This window comes from Leiobunum rupestre, chromosome 8 (assembly GCF_980474605.1).
Source record: "Leiobunum rupestre chromosome 8, qqLeiRupe1.1.hap1, whole genome shotgun sequence".
Classification (NCBI taxonomy): domain Eukaryota; kingdom Metazoa; phylum Arthropoda; class Arachnida; order Opiliones; family Sclerosomatidae; genus Leiobunum; species Leiobunum rupestre.
In genome coordinates, this window is record NC_143391.1 from 9,928,701 (window position 1) to 9,950,951 (window position 22,251).

Sequence of the window (22,251 nt, forward strand, 5' to 3'; positions counted from 1 at the left end):
AAATAGTTTCTATTTTAAGTGAAAATCAAAGATTTATTTCACTAAATATCGATAGTTTTTAAATGTATAAAGCTAGCATATATAGTCTTAAAAAATCCTATAATTTTGAAAAATAATCTTAATGCCCTATATTTTTAGAAATATAATCCTATTTTTCCTATAAAAATTTAAGATTTGAGTGGGGCCCTGTTTTTAATATTTGCAATAAAACATTGTTATTTTTTAGTTAAAACATAGCCAGAAGAGTCATCTATGTACTAAATTATAAGCCAGGGTTGGAAAAAAAACTGGCTTTTTCTAAAAGTGAAAACGTCATATGGTTTTAAGAACTTTTAACCGGTTAAAACCAAGATGAAACAACCAGTAAAAATCCTAAATCATGCCTTACAATTAGAGTTTTTCTCAGTGTAGATGTATTAAGCAGACAACACAAATTAGAAACAGTAAACCAAATCTTATATCAGGCTCTAATATGTTTTTCTCCTAGTGTTGATGTTTTTAGCAGACGCTTCAAATCAGAAAGTTTTAAGTTTCTTAGTTTTAGTATTGAATGACTCGTGTTATTCATATTTAATTCGAAAAAACAATTTGCTTGTTTTCACAGCTTTTGCACTTCAAATTGTACTTAAAAAATATCGGTTTTAACGATGGAATTTTCTTTCAAGGAGACATCCCGAAGTGTAACCTACCGATTTTGTTCAAACTCGGGGGATTGGTAGACCTTCATGTAACTTTAAAAATCCTAATGGGAATTTATTCAATGGGCAACCGTTTTGCCATGGCAACGAAAAATGTTTTTGACAACAACAAATCGAAAATTTCCCATTGAAAATAACATGGGATTCTGACCGATTCCTAGGACCCCCTGTGAAAAATTTGAACCAATTTAAAAATTTCGAATATGCCAAAAACAGAAAAATTAGATAAAAATTGACCAAAAAAACATCAAAATTGATCAATTTGAGGTCAAAATCCCATGTTATTTGCAATGGGAAAATTTAATATTTTGTGTTGTCAAAAACATTTTTCGTTGCCATGGCAAAACGGTTGCCCATTGAATAAATTCCCTTTAGGATTTTTCATGATACATGGTCTACCAATTAATCCCCCGAGTTTGAAGGAAATCGATGGGTTACACTTCGGGATGTCTCCTCGTTAGTGGTTAAAACTGGTTAAACCCGGTCTGGCAGGCTCTGGCCAACGCTGCTATAAGCTGATGTAAATTCAATAAATTCTAATTTTCGTCTTAAGAATATCAGGTAACCTCCCGAAAATGGTCAGGGAATTTGAATAGGCATAATATTGTGGCGACTATGCACTGATTGACGTTTTCACGTTCGCTAACGCGTAAAGCGCGATTACCTAATAATTATTTATTGGCCAATGATAGTTTGTATATGTTCGAGTGTAGTGTGACAACGGATTTTGTAATAAAGCCGGTTACTTTATCCCTGACCTTAATTTGTTTCGGACGTCTCTAGCGCGCGACCGTTTGTCCGGAGCCGCTTGACTCAAATTCGATCCAGCCATGCCCTCGTTTTTAGGTCCCCCTTCTCCGTTCTCTCTTGTTTAATAGGTCAGTGTGACATATCTGCTGTAATTACGGCCGCCCTCTTTGCCCCTCCTCGTTCAAACGGTCACGGGATCTACTTCTTAATATTCCAACTTTCTCTCTCGTTCTCTCTCAAACCCACATGAAAAAGGAATTTAAGTAAATTATTACTTTTTCTATGTTCATAACGTGATCGAAATGTTTCATTTAAATTATTAAAATATTACTACCCTTGTTAACGTTAATCCGATGAGGGAACGAAACGCGAAGAAAATAATCAACTCTGGGTAAAATCTCGGAAGCGAAGGAGGTGGCGACCTCTATTATTCCTCTCTTTCTCGGTGACCGCCCTCATCACCAGAATATTTTGCACGAAATATGTCGGCCAGCCAGAGGGATTTCTGTTTTCTCCCAGTAACCGTGGTCGTTCCGATTCTCACCTAACACTAGCTTTAGAAATGCGGGTTCAGTAAAGTCTGCTCGATGTGTAGATCCCCAGCTGATTCTTCTTTTCGTCGTTTCACTACCGTAGCTATGTAAACAGGCGTTGCTAGGGGCAACCGACCTTCTCCGGCAGTTTTCTCTCTCATTTGGTCACGTGCTGTGTACCGAGAGAGAGAGAGAGAGAGAGAGAGAGAGAGAGAGAGAGAGAGAGAGACGAAGAGGCTGAAGCCGGGGAGATCGTAGCAGGCCGGCGTGGGGGGGGGGGGAGGGGGGAGGCTAGAACGAGGGGGTGGAGAAGGGTGCGCCGGAACCGAACAGAACAGGGATGGGGGGATTAAGGAGGAAAAAGGAAAAAATTAGGAGACTGGAAAAGGGGCGCAAAAAAAATCTCCCAAAGTTTTTTTTCTCCCGGTCGATATCGACAGAGGCTTGGGTGTCCAACACACGCGAAGGTGTATTATACCGGGTGATGCGTTGCCCCGTGTATCAGTTCACGCTTCCCCGTAACACTCGGATGTATTGTATGTTTGGGTGCATACGCAATGCCTGTACTAACGAGGCAGTCTGCGTGCAGTGGGGCGGGGGGATGAATATTCGACGCGGAGGAGAGGGCTAATCCCAGGGGCGACGCCGCACCCGGTACATTCTCGCTTGGTCTCACCCGCTAGGATTCGTTCGCACTAGAGGCTTTTTTATACTTGATTAGCCGGATTTGTCCCGAAAAAGCGGCTTATAGGCGCTTTCATACACTTTAAAGAGATCCTCTATGTCAGAGAAAATATTATCCGATTACCTGCAATATCTTAAGGCCAGTTTTTATTTCCAAGACTTTTTTTACCTTTAAAATTATTCAGATTATCTATAACAGTGCGCTTTGCGAAAGGAAGAACGATTCTACTTCGTAAGATCTGAATATTAAATTTTGTCGAAAACAAAGGTTTTTTTAAAAAAAAGGGTCAAAATATAGAGACAATTCAGGGTTTCTACGGTACCTGGAATTCCTGGAAAAGTCGGGGAAATTGAATATGGGTATAAAAGTCAGGGAAATTTAAAAATTAGGGAAATGTCAGGGAATTTAATGACGGTTACAAATAGGAAACTTTTACTTAAATATAGGTAAAAAAATTCATAATAAGTCAGGGAAAATCTCAGGAGATGGTCAGGGAAAACCTGGAAAAATCGGGGAATTTGATTGTGAAAAAACTGTGGCAACCCTGTAAGTTTTGTCAATTTTTGACCGCTGATACTGGAAAAACTATAGGAAAAACTATAGAACCCATAATTGAAACACAAATTCGAAAATTTTCGACGTAATGAAAGTAGTTTTAAGATTTGGTAGAGTGGTTTGTCGGAATCTTCGATCTCCCAGCGTTCTTTTTCTCTCCTCGTTTCGTCCGTCTCTGAGCGAGGAGCGTGTCGGCGAAGAAAAGGGAACCCAAATATGCAAATGATATTCATTCATGAGTCGCTAATAATTAGCGCAAACAGAGCAGTTGGGTACACTAAGTTCCGACTTGATTAGCATAACTCGCGTGGGTTTTCGCTGTCGCTCTAAGATGAAGACAGTTAGTAACGTCTATAGCGGAGGTAAAAGGAGAAATCAGGAGCGTGTAACCCTCCTGTATTCTTTCTCGCTAGCGTACCATTGAAGTATTTGCGGTGGGCGTTCTTGAACCCCCCCCCCCCCCCCGGTGCTGCTATAGTACCGCAAGCGCGTACGATTAAATGAAAGCTCCAGGGGTACCGAGGGTGGGATGAAACCTACCCCCCCCCCTTTATTCTTTAGCTCCTCAATCTCTCCCCCATTTTGCTTCGATCGATTTATCGGGAAAGGGGCAGAAAAAATGTTTCTTTAGTTTCCAGGAAGTTGTATAATCGTTGTTTTAGTATTGTTCGTGGGTTTAAATATACCTATATATTCCTCCTAAATGACTCCGAGGACCTAATTGAGTTTTATATAGGTTTTTTTTTGTCGCGGCCAAGTTATCTATTGTTTAACTATAGTTCGATGTTTGGATATAGTTTATTTTCCGAAACGCATTGTGTCAGAGATATTGTACTGGGTTGCCACGGTATCTGGAAAACCTAGAATTACTGGAAAAGTCAGGGAATTTTAAAAATTAGGGAAAAGTCAGGGAATTTTAATATGGGTATATAAATCAGGGAAAGGTCAGGGAATTTTAATATGGGTATATAAATCAGGGAAAAGTCAGGGAATTTTAAAAATTAGGGAAAAGTCAGGGAATTTTAATATGGGTATATAAATCAGGGAAAGGTCAGGGAATTTTAATATGGGTATATAAATCAGGGAAAAGTCAGGGAATTTTAATATGAGTATATAAATCAGGGAATTTTAATATGGGTATATAAATCAGGGAAAAGTCAGGGAATTTTAAAAATTAGTCTAAAAATCAGGGAATTTAAAGGGAATATAACCTGCAAAACAATCTGTATGGAAGACCCCTTCATTTATTCAAATTTCCCTGTACAGTGGCGCCAAACATTTTTAAAGTCAATGGCAAGAGCGGCCAGAGCTGCAAACGTTGGTGTTCCACACCAAATACCTGAGGTTATATTCCCTTTAATATCGATTGCAAATAGGAAACTTTTACTAAAATATAGGTTAAAAACTAAAGGAGATGGTCAGGGAAAACCTGGAAAAGTCAGGGAATTTGATTGTGAAAAAAACTGTGGCAACCCTGTTGTAGTAACCTAACGAGTTTTGAAATTAATATCCTCATGTTGAGGCTTATTTTTGGGTTGGTAATTTATTAGCTTTATTAAATACACGCGTTAAATTTAATTATGAAAGTTCGATTTATCTATATTGTAAAATATTTGTACGGCAAGCGAAGCGATACTAGAACTGGCGCCGATTTATTTTTTGGTCGGTATAAAATCCTCTTTCGTTTGGCCTCGTAATTAAATTTTAGTTTTAACTTGTACGCGAATCTATATGCATTTCCCTCTGCGCGTGTTTTTTCGTTCTTTTTGGTTGAACAGCGGCGCGGTTTTTCCCGGCGTTCCGTGTCTAGCCTTGCTCGATTTACTTCCAAGGTTAACTGACTCAGCTCCGTTTCGACTCACCCTGGTTTTGTTATTTTTCTATTTGGGCCGTAGAATGATAGGCATTAAAACCCCGCTTTTCGACTTTTTTGTTGCTCAGAAGGCGTTGATCCTGAACACCTTATTTTCACTTAAAGTTCGCTCTCTCTTTCTCTCTTTCTATTGTACGTTTTATAATGCAAATTAACTCGAGATAAACGCGATAATTATGTAATGTGTTTAAGTTTTCCCCCTTCATTTTCTTAGCAGAACTTGCTGCTCCTGGTAGATCGCTTCTCCCAACACACTGGAATGAGATCGTCGCTATCGGTTAAAAAGGACAATTTGATCTCTTGACATTTCGGTTTGTGTTGATTGTGCATAGTCAGTATATTGGTTGTATATATCATCCTTTTAATTTTTATTTTTTATTTCATTGATTTATTTTTGGCGCATTTTATAATTGTATTTAAAGTGCTATAGTATTTAGTTTTATTTTTTTTTTACCCGCGAATCCAGTAAATGGTTTCCTCCCTGCTATAAAAGGAATTTGTATTTCAAAGGGAAAATAAATATGCATTCCTTCGAGAGAGTCGTTTCAAATACGCTAAAACTTGATTTTCACGAAGATATCGATTGAGTTTTTATCTGAATGATCAACAAGGACGCTATTAGTTAATGTATCTGTGATTTTACAAGGTTATTATTGATATCACCAAATATTTATTGCAAATAATTTTAGTGGGTGCGCATTTAAAAAACTAGGGTTTATACAGACCTGGAAATATTAGGGAAATTAAAATAGTTAGTGTAGGGAGCTGTTGGCTCGCGTGGCACCACCCTCTTACGCATTGTAAACCGTCCACTTGAATTAATGGCTTTAAAAGTCGCATGATGACTTAGGCCTAAGGAAGTGCCTTGGGTATTAGCCTAGCTGAGTATTACCTGGTAAGTTACATAATAAGAAAACCTTATTATTTATTGAAATTATCTTAAAACATTGGGTGCCTTTGTGCCTGGAAAAAAAATAGAGAAATATCAATGGGAAAATCTGAAAATATCCGGGAAATCGGTTGGCCAATATTTGAATAGTCCCAAAAAAAATAAAAAATGCGAAAATTCAGAATAAATCTCCCGATTAAGTTCTACCCTAAATGATTTAAGGTCACGGACACGCGGTCAGACTTTCGTTAAAAAAATTCTTTGTGGGAAATGCCATATTTTTTACTCTGAGAATTGTTTTCTCATTGGCTGACCGGAGAAGGTAGCCATCGTTCGGATTGACCGATGGGTATTTGAGGGATAGAAAGAGGGGGGAAATGTTGTTCGAGATGGCACGCAGTCTGGCCTTAGCGCTCTATCGGACGCCCCCCCCCCCGGGCGCCTGCCTCCCCCGCGTTTATAGACCAGCCGATCTCCAGCAGGGCCTCTCGCCAGCTTTTTCGCCTTGTCCTCATTTTCTCGACTCTTTTTTTGCTCTCCTCTCCTTTTTGACCCCCTTTCGCTGGCCGTGGATCGATAGCAGATGCTAAAAATAGCCCCGGCTCGCGCGGCCGGCGCAACTCACTCGCTTCTTCCTCTAGAGGGAGCAACGACAGACTCGGGGAAGAGCCCTTCCACCCAATATCCACCCTCCCCTCTTTTCTCCCTCTCTTCCTCTTTTTACATTGTTCTTCCTCTAAGCCGGACATTACTTACCGGGAAGTTCCCGTCGGAATTATGGCGACGACTTTACCCTCTTTCCCCGTTTGAAACGAATTGTCGAATAAAAGGGGTGATCTCGGATTCGGGAAATCGTCGTTCGTAGGTGACCCCGTGATACTCCCGTCGCGAAATAGAGAAAGAAAAAAGTGATAGAGCAAAGGCTTATGTAGAAAATTATAGAGATCACACTCTCGTATACCTATATGTAATGTCGGAGGTTCGGGAGAGAAATTCCTGTGTATAGTACCTTCCTATAAAAAATACAGGAATTAAACGCGCCGATATATAGCCTCGGTGATGTATTTTGTCGACTTAATTGAAATTTTATCTATCTATAATCATTGCGCGTGAATATCAATTTATAGGAATAAGGAAGGCCATGCCCAACTAATAAAGGGTTTTATATCGGATTACTTTGTCTCCCTCTTCCTTTTCGGCTCTATTATTATGTTGAAATTTTAATAAATATAATATCTTCGGCTTATCGAAGAAGCTACGCCCTTCCAACTTTCTTAACATTTTTTCGAGATAACGTAGTGGTATACGTTTCTTCCCCGTGTTTTGTGTTTTTCTTTTCTCGCGTGTTTTGCTCGTTGGTTTTCGTTCGATAAACTCTCACGCAATTCATATAGGTATAAAATTAATTTATCGCGAGGTTTTTATGTCGTTCCGTCTTCGCAAATTCCTGTTAATGTCCTAGTTATGGATTTTATTATTCCCTGGTGGGCGACTTCTTCCCGAACACCGGTGTGCTGCGGTTAGAACATTTCTACAGGCGTATGTAGGCAAATTATAGGTCAGAATTATATGGGATTCGGAATCTTAAAAAATTAAAATGAGCCATTTTATTTAAGTACTATTGATTGATTAACATTTTTGTATTATCGTGGATTTTAATGTAACTAGCTTATAGTTAGTAGTTTATTTCTAAAATGTAACGAGAGTCGGGAGTATGACCCTTAAACGTTTTTGCTTCCCGGGGAGGGGGAGGGGCTTTTATTCCGGTAATTTTGTTATTTTTAGTCGATCCGTCTAATTTGAGGAAATGGGATCGCTCTAATGTTTGTATTAAGACGCCGGCATAAGCTTTAAAGGGAGAGTATCCGTATTTATCTACTTTTCTCGGACGGAAGATGAGGGGTGCCCCGTCAATGTTGCTTCGAAGATTGGCTCTCTCCCTCTCAACGGGCGCCGCTCGTAATCCGTCTTCATTATAGAACACGCGAAAGAGGGAAAACCCTCTTTTGCCGCCGCTGCAGTGGCCGAACTCTTCCGCTCACGAGCCCCCAAGAACCCCGACAGCGTCACTTGACACCGCGCTGTCGAACCAACGCGCCGAGGTTAGACTTTTGAACCCAGTGCCGGGTAATTGTCGAAGTTAAGCGCGAGACAGCGTGTCGTGAACCACGGCCAAAAGGGCTTTTCGGAAGCTTCGCCAGTTTTATCTCTGTTTTCTCTCTGTCTCTCTCGCTACTCTTCGTCTCATAGGTCGTCCGCGACCAGTGACTCCCGTTGAAGTATCCGAAGGTGTTATAAATACATTCGTCACCATCCCGACGGGGAACCTCTTTTCGATCTTCTTCTTTCACTCGCTTACTTTACAGTCGCCCTTTAAGGTACACTGATCCCGCGGCCTCGTTTCGTTGCCGCTTTCTTCTCAAATTTAGAGACCCGCCATGTTTCCCGTTTATTTTCACTGGGTTTTAATTTTATTTTTAAGGCAATCTTTTATTTAAACGCAATTCTTTATTAATTGAAACTCAACATAGAATATTTAATAATTTTTAAATAATTTCCGGCATAATAAATTTGCGCAAATATATATATATATATATATATATATATATATATATATATATATATATATATATATTTTTTTTTAAATAAAAACCGAGGAATTAAGTCCGTTACAACCATTATACATTATGTACCATTTACGGGAAATATAAATAGGGGTTTTCTAGGAAAACCTTTTTTGGGAAGTTACTTTTCGTGGGGGGTGAAACGGGAATGAGTTGGAAATTGACAAAACATGACATTGGCCAATGAGAACCTTGGAAAGTTGACTTTTGTCTACCGCGTGCTTTTTCCTGTTATTTAGCATAAACTGATCATCAGTGTTGAAAGCGTGCGCCACTGCGTCGGCTATTCACCGAGTGTAATATTGTTTCTCCGCATGTGCGTTCGCTATCATTATTATCGCGATTCGCTAGAAATGACTTTCTTTTCTCGGAATTCGGTGGCTATTTTTACTTATTTTTTTAATCCTTTTCTCGGAATTAGATACCAAAGCCGCTTAGAAGCTGGTTTTGCGTAATCTCGCCCCACCCCCTCCCCTTTAAAAACAAGCTTAATTTAATATTATAATCCCGATTTCCGAAAAGTTTCAATTCGTATCACTTTACCTCTCGATATTCTTAGGTTTTTAATGACCCAGCACTCGATTTCGGCAATTTAATTAGACGCGAACAAACAGTTGCCGTCGAGTTTGTAATGTTTTGTTTGCGACGAAAGACGCGATCCGTAATCCCCACCGATTTTACGGTATCGACAATCGGGTAAAGAGCTTATTTTAATATTTCAAGTTTCAGCAAATAAGGAATATTTGATTTCGAAAGCTCGTTTTTGAAATTGCGACTTGAGCTTAAATATTTCAGCTCGTTGAATATTAAATTACCCTTCTCCGATTTTCTACCTTTTCCCGGAATAACGCGTAACGCGCCTCACTCTCACCTTATAGAGCCGTATATACAAACAGATGTAAATGTAGCGGAAATATTCGCGTTCGCGCGCGCGGATGACGAAGTGATTTTCCACTAGCGCGTCATTCGATTGACGTCAGCGTTCTGTTTCCCTCCTCCCCTCCTCTTCTCTCTCTCTCTCTCCTTCCTATAATTCATATAGATCCAAACAATCGTCTTTCACGCGCACACCCACGCTCCCCTTTCTTGATTGGTGTTGTAATCCTTCGAGGCGAACGCGTCCGATATCGGGTTCTGTCATCTTACACTCTTGTCGAAATACATTTGCATAATAATTTTACACGGCAGCAACTTTGTAGCGATATTAGGTTCGTCCTTCTTTATTACATTTTGCGCCGCTTTCGATTACCTTTGCTTCGCGTTTTTTTTCCTCCCGGTTCTCGTTGTAGGAATTTCGTTGCGAGCCCAAAACCAAGAATAACTTTATTCTTATACGGGTAATATAATTTGAAAGTATTAAAGGAAGGGGGGGGGGTGACCTTCGCCAAGCCCGACGCCTCCGTGTAAGTATAGCGGGCGGAGAGAAAATAAAGGGAGCGGAAATAGAATTAGATTAGTATCATATAATACGCAACCCGCTTTTACCTTGTTTTCTTTAGGGAATAGGGATTATTTATTTACGATTTTCAGATAAGGATAAAAAGAGCTTGATTTAGCGACGCTGAAACAAAAGTAGGTGCTATTTCTCCGCCCCCTTCCCCATTTTTTTTCGTATCTTTCTAGATTCGTATTATGCACGGTCTAGAAACGTGTTATAATAAAATAAACCAGAGAAGGACTGGAATGGGAAAAGGTAATCTTGGAGCTATCTAATTGAGCGTCGTCCCCCTCTCCTTCCACATATATCCTCCGCCGCTTATCTCGGGCCGCCGCAGCAGCGAGACCCACTTTTTTTGCCGGCGCGCGCCTTTTACTTCTTTCTTTACGACCTCCGCCTCCGAGGTACGGCTCTTTTCTCTTCTTCTTTCCAATGTATGTATTTCTAGAATGATCGCGCGTATACCGGGGCTATATACTCCCGAGGTCATAGCGGCGGATCAGCCGCATTTTGCCCGGCGTCGATCTCTCTCCGGTCGTCGTCGGCCCGCGGCGTCCGTCCGCGGTAGAGGTAGAATTCAGGCGCGAATAGAGGGAAAGGGTGCGCCTACAACGAGCGTAGAAACAGCCAGACGCGGCCCGGAGAGAGAGACAACGGCGGGGGCCGTAGATGCCGCGACGCCATTAAAAGGGCCGTCGCGCGGAACCAGACGGAAGAGAGAGAGGCTGCTGCATCTTCCAGCGTGACTGAGTGCCAGGGCTTCCTAAAATCAGTCCTCTAATGCCCCTCGCGCTTTTCTCCATCACTCTCCCGCTTCTTGCCAACCCCCCGCCCTTCCCCGAGAACGGCGTCTTCTCTTATCCGGCATCCCCGTACATTGCTCTTTTTACTATTACCTTAAGTCTTCTCTCTCCGAATCCAGCTTTCATCCTTCTCCAGCAATGCCAGACGATCCCCCCCCCCCCGTCCAAGACATCTCGCGGGCCAATTGTCTTATATTTTCTTATTGTAAATCTTCTTTTTCGCCTTCTCTGTTGCTCTTTTTTTTTGGCTAAACAAATTGTTAAATAGGCCCAACGTTGATATTCGTGTCGTTATTTAATGTAAATTCATTGACATTTAATATTATTTTGTCGTCTGTCAGTTTTTTAAATGCCGTATTAATTTATACCGATTCGTAATTCTAAAACGAGTGAATATTTTAAATCGTAAATTATTTAAATTTTTCCATTAAGCAGATTTGACGTTTGAATTCGTCCGAAGGTTTTTTCGAGCTCTCGGTCCATAGTCTCCGTACGAGAAATAGCCCAATTAAAGTCTGTTGGGCGCGCTAAATTTAGCTTCTCGGCGGTATTAGTATACGTCTCGGTCTCGCGGCATTGAGACTGGAGGGCGCCAATCTCCGCCTTGCTCCCCCCCCCCGTCTCTCTACCTCTAAGACGACGCTGCCGGTAACCGACTCCCTCCGTTTCTGCTCGGTGCAGAGTCGGGGTAGAGTGATGGTAGGAGGGAGAAGCGTTGCCGAGAAGCTTATCGTCCTGACGAGCGTTTACATTAATTCGATCATCCGTCACCCGACGAGGGTTTAACTCGCTCCGCCCAGCCTCCGCGTACGCTATTGCGGGCCGCGGTACCCCTCCCAACAATACCCTCTCTCTCTCTATCTATCTACCTTTATTTTGGGGAGAAAAAAAGGAGAAACAGCGGCGGCGATGTAGCGGAGTCAATGACACTACATTTTGTAAATGTCGCGGCGGATTCGCGAGCCACGGGAAGGGTCACTCTCTCACTTTGGTCCGTCGCGAGCTATAACCCCGGATGTATATTTGTCAAAGGCTGCCACGGCGCGTCGAATTGGCCTACAAACTTTACCCTCTGACCCGACTTTCGCGAAATTATCCGGTAAGGCGGTAGTACGGCCAGGTTTGGTTGGGCGCGGAAATGATGGCGGTTAAGTCCCGTAACACCGCAAACATTTCGGAACATCACGTTCCTAGGTTCCCGCTCTAATTGGTTTATCGCGCTGGCTCGGAGGTTGGCCGCTGCTAAAACTAAAGCCTCCTCCTACGTAACCCCGTCACGTTCCTCCCTTTTATTATAAAACGCCACCGTTCACTCCGCTTTGGCCGCGGACACTCGTTAAAAATCACCCCCTCCACGGTCAGTCATCTCCCTCCTTTTTCGTCGCTCCGACTCTTAATCCTCGGCTTATAACCCGACATTCAAGTTTTTGACAGCGCCCTTGGCTCACCTACCATTCCCCGGTGGAGAGAGGGGCAGAAAAAATATCGTATCTGTGTTGGCTCCGGATTTGGACACGCTTTCGCAACGGACACAGGCTCTTTTCGCGAGTTCGCTCCCTACATTAGCAACCCTCTTATTCAATTTTTGGTCATTATTAAAAGACACGAAATAAAGGTTTCATTCGTAGCGGTCAAAGTACCCGTTTTGCAACGTTATTTATGTACCGAAGTTGTATTTATATAATTTGTTACGAATTTACACCTTCAATCAATGTATTCAGTTTAACAGAGAAAATATGAAGGCTGAATGGGGGTGGACTTTCGTCCTAGAATCACGAGGCCCCAAATAATCGCATTTAGTTTTCGCCAGAATGTAGTTAGGTTAACTTAGGAGCGACAAACACAGCACCCCACACAAGCAGAACGCAACCCGTCAAAACTCAAAAGTCGTGCATTTTCTTGCGTACAGTTTTCATTGGTTAGACGCTTAAGCGCCTGCTGCCGTCGGAAGGGGAAAATTCGGAAATTGTCTGCCCCCCCCCCTTTCCCCCGCCCGTAAAACGTTCAGCGTAAAACCTCGTCCAATGAAATTTGTACGCAACACTGCCTTAGCGTGTTTAAAGGCTAGCTGCGTTCGCCTTGTGTTTGTTGCTCCTAGGGTTAACAATAAATATGAAACCGCAACTGTAGCCTTTGTTTTCGTGATATCCTTAAGATATTCTCCCCTATACCGGCGGAAAGGCGAAGGGGCGTTGTTTTTCTAGGCGAACAGGGTGCTGCATTATGTCTGGTCTGTTTACCTAACTACATTCTTGATTTCCAATAGCACTCGTAGTAATTTAGTTTTGAAAATCGTGCCGTTACGCCCTCTATTGGAAACTACGTGAAATACGTAATTTCGACATTGAAAGAAATCCAGAAAGCCGACGGAATATCTAGAAATTGCGAAATCCGACAAGAAATCTAGAAATATAACGAGAAATCGCGAAGTCCGATGAGAAAACAGAAGTTAAGAGATCAGATATCCATTAAGAAATCTTGAAGTCCAGCGTGAAATCCCGTACACAGTTTTGGTGAATGTCCGACCCCTCGAAGCACTTTCCCCCCAGTGTTACCTAAATGCAACTTTTTTGTTGTCAGTGGCTAATAGTGACTAATAATCAGTAAATGCATTTAAATGATGTAAATAAGTAATTACAAGTTTATTTCACGAACGTTTTTTATCATCAAAAGTATTTAATATTGCAAATTCAACAGATTAAACATTTTTTAAGCAGTTAAACTAATAAACTTTTATCAATCTTCGTCTTCTGACCAATTATAAAGCTGTTGCTTGAAATGTTGAATTAACTCTTTCCGATATTAGCATCACTTACGTGTGAGATAATGTTTCAGTTTTCCACAAAAGAACCATTAAAAACACATTAAAGATATATTCAAACTCAGGAAAAATCGTTGAAAAATAGCCAAAATAAATAACTATATTGGGCTATAATTGAGTTTCTATCCCAAAACCTGGCAACTAATCCAGTATATTTGTCTAAAAAAACACAAATATATTTTTTCTTTGGTATGTTTATTTTTATTAAAATTTATTATTTGCCACTATTTGGCATATTAGCGAGTAAAAGTATTATTCGCCATGTCGGTATTTACCACTTTTTGCCGCATTATTTGACGCCTGACATTTACCACTTCAAAACACTGCTTTCCCCTTATTAAAATTAAAATCATCCCGATATCTGATTGGTTCCCCAAAACTGACGCTATTGAAAAACGCACCGGCACGTGACGTTTTTCTTTCCCCGTCTCGTGCCGGGGGAAAATTCAACCATGATACCCGCCAGGGTTGCCACACGTCAGGAAAATCAGGGAAATTAAAAATGGGCCTAAAAAGTCAGGGAAATGTCAGGGAATTTTAAGAATTTGTAAAGATTCAGGGAAAAATCAGGGAATTTAATTTTATCTGGGCACTTTTTGAAGGTAATTTAAATCTCTAGATGTATGACAAATTACACGATTATCATTTATTTCCTTGAATGTTTGGCTAATTTTTTCAACATTGCAATAACCTTTTTACTGAAATATAAGTCCATCCAAATTTATTAACTTCTGATTAAAGTAAAATATAAAAGAAAAATTTTGCCCTTAATAAGTCAGGGAAAATCTCTTAAAGTGGTCAGGGAAAACAGGGAATAGTCAGGGAATTTGAATCTGAAAATTTTGTGGCAACCCTGCCCGCGGATTGTCTCAACATTCTCCCGACAGTATAAATAAACGCATTCCGGCTTTTTCGTTTCCAGGATAAATCTCGTTTTGTTATTTTCATTACGTTGTTTCCGAAATTGATATTCAGCGTACATTTTGAAGTTCCCAATCGAAAATCATGCCCGTAGAAACCGATGTTAACGTTTACCCGCGTCATTAAAATGCTCTGCGGTCGAAATTTTGGGTAATAAGCGGAGGAAAGGGGTTCGAAAATGGAAGTCCTGTTTTACGTGTGCGCGTATATGTGGATATGGAAGGGGGGGGGGGGGGGAGGCGGTTGGTGCGCAGTTTCGCGTGCCGACTGCCGTGTTCGAATCAGTCACGCGAAAAATGTATTCAACCAAAACATGACGATACATATAATCCTTATTTCAATTAAATTTATACTTCGTAACTTTGTATCAAATTATTCCTTTCTCTTTTCCTCATTTATGCGCTTCTCTATTCTCCCTTGGTCAGCAGCGGATACAAATTTTGAAATATAAAAAAAATCTTATACTTTTTGGGGATCGGTGTTTTTTGTTTTTATTTTTATTTCCGCATCCTCGCCTCTATAGGCTTCATTTTCGTTAAGTTTGCATTCTTGGAGAATCCTTTCGATACGTTAAACCATAAGTCTATAACATTGTTTCATACGTTTGTCACTTTGGGGAATATTTTACGAGTAACGAAGTGACGTCATCACCAGAAGAAAATATCCCCTTAGCGAGGCGCTGTCAAAGGCTACGTGTGACGCGGAAGACGGGAGAGAGCGCACGCAAAACGGCGACAAAGCCCGTAATGCAGTTTGTCTTGTGAATAGATCTCAGTAAAACCTTTGCATGTGAAGAATAGGAAGTGTCACACTTATGTAAAAATATTATACACTTATGGTTAGACTCGCTTGTTTTTTTTTTTCTTTATCTCAACATACTTATTTTTTCACTTTGTATTTTTTCGGAGTTCCTTCGAGCGCGAAGTTGAAATAAATTTGGTTTCCTTTGGATAAATACGATTAAAACTTATCGCGGTATATATTTTACTTTTACATCGTCAGTTTTAAAATGTATATATTTTTTTGCAGACGACCAGGGCAAAGGTCACGTTGTTGGCGGAGGCGGCGGGATGTCAACGACGACGGTTGGGGGCTCAATGTACGGTCAACTGGTCACGCAGGATCAGCTGGTGGCCATGGCGGCCACTAGAGTACATCAGGGCACGACCAACGACCTAGTGGCCCTCCAGTCGAGAATCAATTACAAGATACGAGACCCGACGACGGCCCCTTTGCGCAAGCTGAGTGTCGATCTCATCAAAACTTACAAACACATCAACGAGGTGAGTTCGACGAATTTTGAACCAATCTCCTTTCTCGAAATAGCGCTCCTACCGAGAGAATCGCGAAACCTTTCCCCCAAAATACGAAGCACGTTGTATGCTTTAAAAGATTTTAGGCCTATTGGGTAGGTTTAAAACGCTAATGAATTTACTGAAAACTAAATTAAGTAAGTGTAAGTTTAATTTATATTTTTTGTGTTTCCGGGAAACCATCAACATGTTCCAAAAAAAACATTTAGAAAGTATCTATTTTATGTTCTTCCATTTGCCTATAAACTATATTCCCAGAAGAAACTATGATCCTACGAACTCAAGAACTTGTATTTAGCACGCGTGTGATATTTGGTTGGAACCAAGAGCGCAATCAGTGGCGGCGGAATAGGGGGGCACCAACTACCATCCTAGATTTCAGGCGGGGATACAATCAAAACTATTTGTGCCCCCCAAATTGTCCACAAAAAAATTTCGTAAATTACATTTTGGTCTATTATTTTCCAAAACCCTCCTAAATAATAATTATACTATACATACTATAATTATTTATTCATATAACTATATAAATTAATAAAATAATTTAATAATTGATTTTACAAAATAAAAAATGGTCTTGCCAAACTTGTTAAAATGTACAGTTGTTCTTACGTCACGAGACCCAGCTTTATTAGTATATTCTTCGCACGAGCGATTTGGGCGCGCGCTAGAAAAACCAATGTCCCTCCACTGGCGACTGTAGCGCGCGCTCGTACCCTTGTAAATTTGGGCGCGCGCTAGAAAAACCAATGTTCCTCCACTGGCGACTGTAGCGCGCGCTCGTACCCTTGTAAATAAATATTTTCTATTGTCGTGAAAATTACTAGCAAATATGCCATACAAAGATATAATTTTCTCGGAGCGCTTAGGGTGCTCTGGACTTTTACATTTGTACCCCACCAATTTTTTTCCTTCCGCTGCCACTGTGCGCAATATAGATTCTTGTCAAGTTGTTAAATTTACCGAGCTCTATTCGGGGCTTCGGGCCTTTTTACACACAATCCTAAGGGATTTGTGTGTAAACTGTATTAGTTTCACTTATTGTGTCCGCCGCCGGTGTTCGCCCGATTTCTCGCTGTACGCTAGAGGTACAAAGACACATGATACGTCAATCGATTGCAAATATCACGCCCTCGCCGGTATTGGTAATATTTGTGAGATTGGGGCCCCGGAAGTGGGGCATTGGACCATTTTAGTAATTGTTGGCGATTTAAATTTAGCGATTTTCGACTTCAAATGTACATAACTTTTTTAAATTAAGACCGACTTTGTTGAAAATTATATTTTTAGTCAGTACTGATTATTTGTGAACTACGTTTTCGGTTGGATTAACAAATTTTAATTTTAAAGGAGATTTCTGGCCAATTCGCGGGACCCAACCGACCCGCGTTCGCGCTATGGTGATACAGGCGCCATCTAACCCCAAAAAAATTCGTTCGCATGTCGCTATCTCATTTTCATAACCAGGTATCTCGAAAAATTCGGTTCGTTTGGAAACCAATTGAAATTAACGCGTTCGCGTTTCGCTACCTTATTCCCGAATCCCAAAACCAGGTAACTCGAAAAATGCGGTTTGTCTAAAAATTAATTTAAATTGACATGCTCGCGTTTCGCTACCTTATTTCCAAAACTAGGTAACTCGAAAAATTATTTTTCGATAATATTCCTCCTGTGTTTGTTAAGTTAATGTACAAGATGATTGGAAAGGACATCGCCCTTCTTCTATGGGATTTGGCTTTCGACCGATTTTTTTCAAATTGAAACATGTTGTTGGGCTTGATCAAAGGAGCAAAATTGTCCATCGCCATTTCTCCTAGCTCCTATAGTTTGGCCAGTATCAGCGGTCAAAGGTGGACGAAACTTACGAGGAGACTACCCGAGGTGATAATCACCGATTTTGTTGAAACTAGGTGGGTATGTAGACCTTATGGTAACATGAAATTTCACCAAGGGAAAAAGTGCAATGGGCATTAGTTTTGCCATGGCAACCGAAAATGTTTTTGACAATCCAGTACGTATATTTTCTCATTGAAAATAACAATTGATCAATTTTTACATATTTTGATCAAATTGACCAAAATATCTTAAAATTCATTTCATTTGTCAATTTGGATCTATTTTTTTTTAAATATACATACTATGTTTTCAAAAACATTTTCGGTTGCCATGGCAAAACTAATGCCCATTGCAATTTTTCCCTTGGCGAAATTTCATGTTACCATAAGGTCTACATACCCACTTACGAGGAGACGACCCGAGGTGGTTCTCACCGATTTGGTTCAAAGTTGGGGGTTTGTTAGACCTAGATGTAACATGAAACCCGTTAAAGGGAAAAGTTACGCTGGGCTTCCGTTTTGCCATGGCAACCAAAAATGTTTTTGACAACATAAAATAAGAAAAAGTCTATGTAAAATAACATGCGAAAATGACAAAACTTCAATTAATCAAAAAAAAATTATTTAAAAAAAAGTTAAAAAAATAGTAAATTTAACATTTTTGGATTACTTTGGGCAAATAGGGGGGAATAAAAACCATTTTGGGTGAACTCGAGCTAATTTGAATAAATACGTCGAAATTTTAGGTATAATACAAAATATTTGTAAAACTTATGCCGTGAGAACTGCCATATATTTTCACCGATAAATCTTAAAATTTCTACATTACATTATCTGAACGATGTAAATAGATTTTTAGATTTCGATAGAAAAACGACGCCATTTTATAAAATGGCGGATACAAATATAAATCATGGTGCAATAAGTTAGGTAATTTGTATCCGATTAACCTGAGATTTTCTACGTTACATTATCTGCCCGAATGAATTCGTACTATAGATTTTTATAGAAATGCGACACCATTTTGGAAAATGGTGGATATCAATAAAACTCATCGTGCGATAAGTTCCGTAAATATTCGTCGATTAATCAGAAATTTTCTACGTTTCATTACCTGCCCGAGTTAATTAGACCTATGGTTTTTCCAATAATAATCCGACGCCATTTTGAAATAAGGTGGATATAAATATAACTTATGATGCGATAACTGCCGAAATTATTTGTCGATTTACGTGAAATTTTCTACATTACATTTTCTGATCGAATAAATAAGCCCCTTACACTGTGATAGAAATATGACGCCATTTTACAAAATGGCAGATATCAATATCTCATAATGCGATAACTGCCGAAATTATTTGTCCAGTTACTTGAAATTTTCTACTTTACATTACCTATTAAAGATAATAAATCTTATTAATTTTAATAAAATTCGAGGCCATTTTGGAAAATCGCGGATGTCATATAAGTTCCGTAATTATTCGGCGATAAATCAGAATTTTTCTGTTTCCTTAAATGATCGAATAAATAAGTCCTTTCTATTTTGAAAGAATTCCGAAGCCATTTTGCAAAATGGTGCATGTCTAAGAAGTTCCGTAATTATTCGTCAACTATTCTGAAATTTTCTATTTCTAACCGAGTTAATTAGTCCTATTTCTTTTGAAAGAAATACTCCTTTTTTCAAAATAACGCACATCAATGTAACCCTTGGTGCAATAAATTCTATATTGTTATTGTTAAAAAAAATTATAGGAAGTTCATGGATCCATATAAAATGGGTAAATTTTAATACATTTCGACAAAATGCAATAATATTCAGTAAGTTCTTATATCATTGGATTAATAGAAAATAATTATGGTTAAATTTATCATTTGGGCATAATTTGGGAAAATTGAAATATTATTAAATTAGTTCAATTGGCATTGTAGAATTATTGGTAATTTGGAAAATTATTGTTAATTCAGAAAATGGTTGTAATTCAGGAAATTTTGGGTAATTTGGAAAATTATTGGTAATTTGGGAAATAATTTGTTATTCTGGAAATTATTGTTAATTCTTGAAACTAATGGTAATTCTGGAAACTAATGGTAATTCTGGAAACTAATGGTAATTCTGGAAACTAATGGTAATTCTGGAAACTAATGGTAATTCTGGAAACTAATGGTAATTCTGGAAACTAATGGTAATTCTGGAAACTAATGGTAATTCTGGAAACTAATGGTAATTCTGGAAACTAATGGTAATTCTGGAAACTAATGGTAATTCTGGAAACTAATGGTAATTCTGGAAACTAATGGTAATTCTGGAAACTAATGGTAATTCTGGAAACTAATGGTAATTCTGGAAACTAATGGTAATTCTGGAAACTAATGGTAATTCTGGAAACTAATGGTAATTCTGGAAACTAATGGTAATTCTTGAAACTAATGGTAATTCTTGAAACTAATGGTAATTCTTGAAACTAATGGTAATTCTTGAAACTAATGGTAATTCTTGAAACTAATGGTAATTCTTGAAACTAATGGTAATTCTTGAAACTAATGGTAATTCTGGAAACTAATGGTAATTCTTGAAACTAATGGTAATTCTTGAAACTAATGGTAATTCTTGAAACTAATGGTAATTCTTGAAACTAATTGTAATTCTTGAAACTAATTGTAATTCTTAAAACTAATGGTAATTCTTGAAACTAATGGTAACTCGGGATATTATTGGTAACTCGGGATATTATTGGTAACTCGGGAAATTATTGGTAACTCGGGAAATTATTGGTAACTCGGGATATTATTGGTAACTCGGGATATTATTGGTAACTCGGGATATTATTGGTAACTCGGGATATTATTGGTAACTCGGGATATTATTGGTAACTCGGGATATTATTGGTAACTCGGGAAATTATTGGTAACTCGGGAAATTATTGATAACTCGGGAAATTATTGATAACTCGGGAAATTATTGATAACTCGGGAAATTATTGATAACTCGGGAAATTATTGATAACTCGGGAAATTATTGATAACTCGGGAAATTATTGATAACTCGGGAAATTATTGATAACTCGGGAAATTATTGATAACTCGGGAAATTATTGATAACTCGGGAAATTATTGATAACTCGGGAAATTATTGATAACTCGGGAAATTATTGATAACTCGGGAAATTATTGATAACTCGGGAAATTATTGATAACTCGGGAAATTATTGATAACTCGGGAAATTATTGATAACTCGGGAAATTATTGATAACTCGGGAAATTATTGATAACTCGGGAAATTATTGATAACTCGGGAAATTATTGATAACTCGGGAAATTATTGATAACTCGGGAAATTATTGATAACTCGGGAAATTATTGATAACTCGGGAAATTATTGATAACTCGGGAAATTATTGATAACTCGGGAAATTATTGATAACTCGGGAAATTATTGATAACTAGGGAAATTATTGATAACTAGGGAAATTATTGATAACTAGGGAAATTATTGATAACTAGGGAAATTATTGATAACTAGGGAAATTATTGATAACTAGGGAAATTATTGATAACTAGGGAAATTATTGATAACTCGGGAAATTATTGATAACTCGGGAAATTATTGATAACTCGGGAAATTATTGATAACTCGGGAAATTATTGATAACTCGGGAAATTATTGATAACTCGGGAAATTATTGATAACTCGGGAAATTATTGATAACTCGGGAAATTATTGATAACTCGGGAAATTATTGATAACTCGGGAAATTATTGATAACTCGGGAAATTATTGATAACTCGGGAAATTATTGATAACTCGGGAAATTATTGATAACTCGGGAAATTATTGATAACTCGGGAAATTATTGATAACTCGGGAAATTATTGATAACTCGGGAAATTATTGATAACTCGGGAAATTATTGATAACTCGGGAAATTATTGATAACTCGGGAAATTATTGATAACTCGGGAAATTATTGATAATCGATAATTTTTCTAATAACAATCAAGAGATATATTGTTATGCGCTATTTTGCATACGGCAGATTTCAAATTAATGTACAAATAATTTCGGCAGTTATCGCATTTCAAAATGGCGTCGGATTATTATTGGAAAAACCATAGGTCTAATTAACTCGGGCAGGTAATGAAACGTAGAAAATGTCTGATTAATCGACGAATATTTACGGAACTTATCGCACGATGAGTTTTATTGATATCCACCATTTTCCAAAATGGTGTCGGATTTCTATAGAAATCTATAGTACAAATTCATTCGGGCAGATAATGTAACGTAGAAAATCTCAGGTTAATCGGATACAAATTACCTAACTTATTGCAAGATATTTGTATCCACCATTTTATAAAATGGCGTCGTTTTTCTATCGAAATCTAAAAATCTATTTACATCGTTCAGATAATGTAATGTAGAAATTTTAAGATTTATCGGTGAAAATATATGGCAGTTCTCACGGCATAAGTTTTACAAATATTTTGTATTATACCTAAAATTTCGACGTATTT

The 22,251-nt window shown here is 38.7% G+C and overlaps 1 protein-coding gene across 3 annotated transcripts in view; it reads left to right on the forward strand.

The window, feature by feature from the left end:
- The window catches only part of LOC149932353 (dual specificity tyrosine-phosphorylation-regulated kinase 1A-like), a 101,194-nt gene that overhangs the window by 70,095 nt on the left and 8,848 nt on the right, over nucleotides 1-22,251 (forward strand). For all 3 annotated transcript variants that reach the window (XM_090156866.1, XM_090156867.1, XM_090156865.1), the window contains one exon: nucleotides 15,620-15,873. In XM_090156866.1, the coding sequence (XP_090012992.1) occupies nucleotides 15,620-15,873 (254 nt within the window). The remainder of the gene's footprint in view (nucleotides 1-15,619; nucleotides 15,874-22,251) is intronic.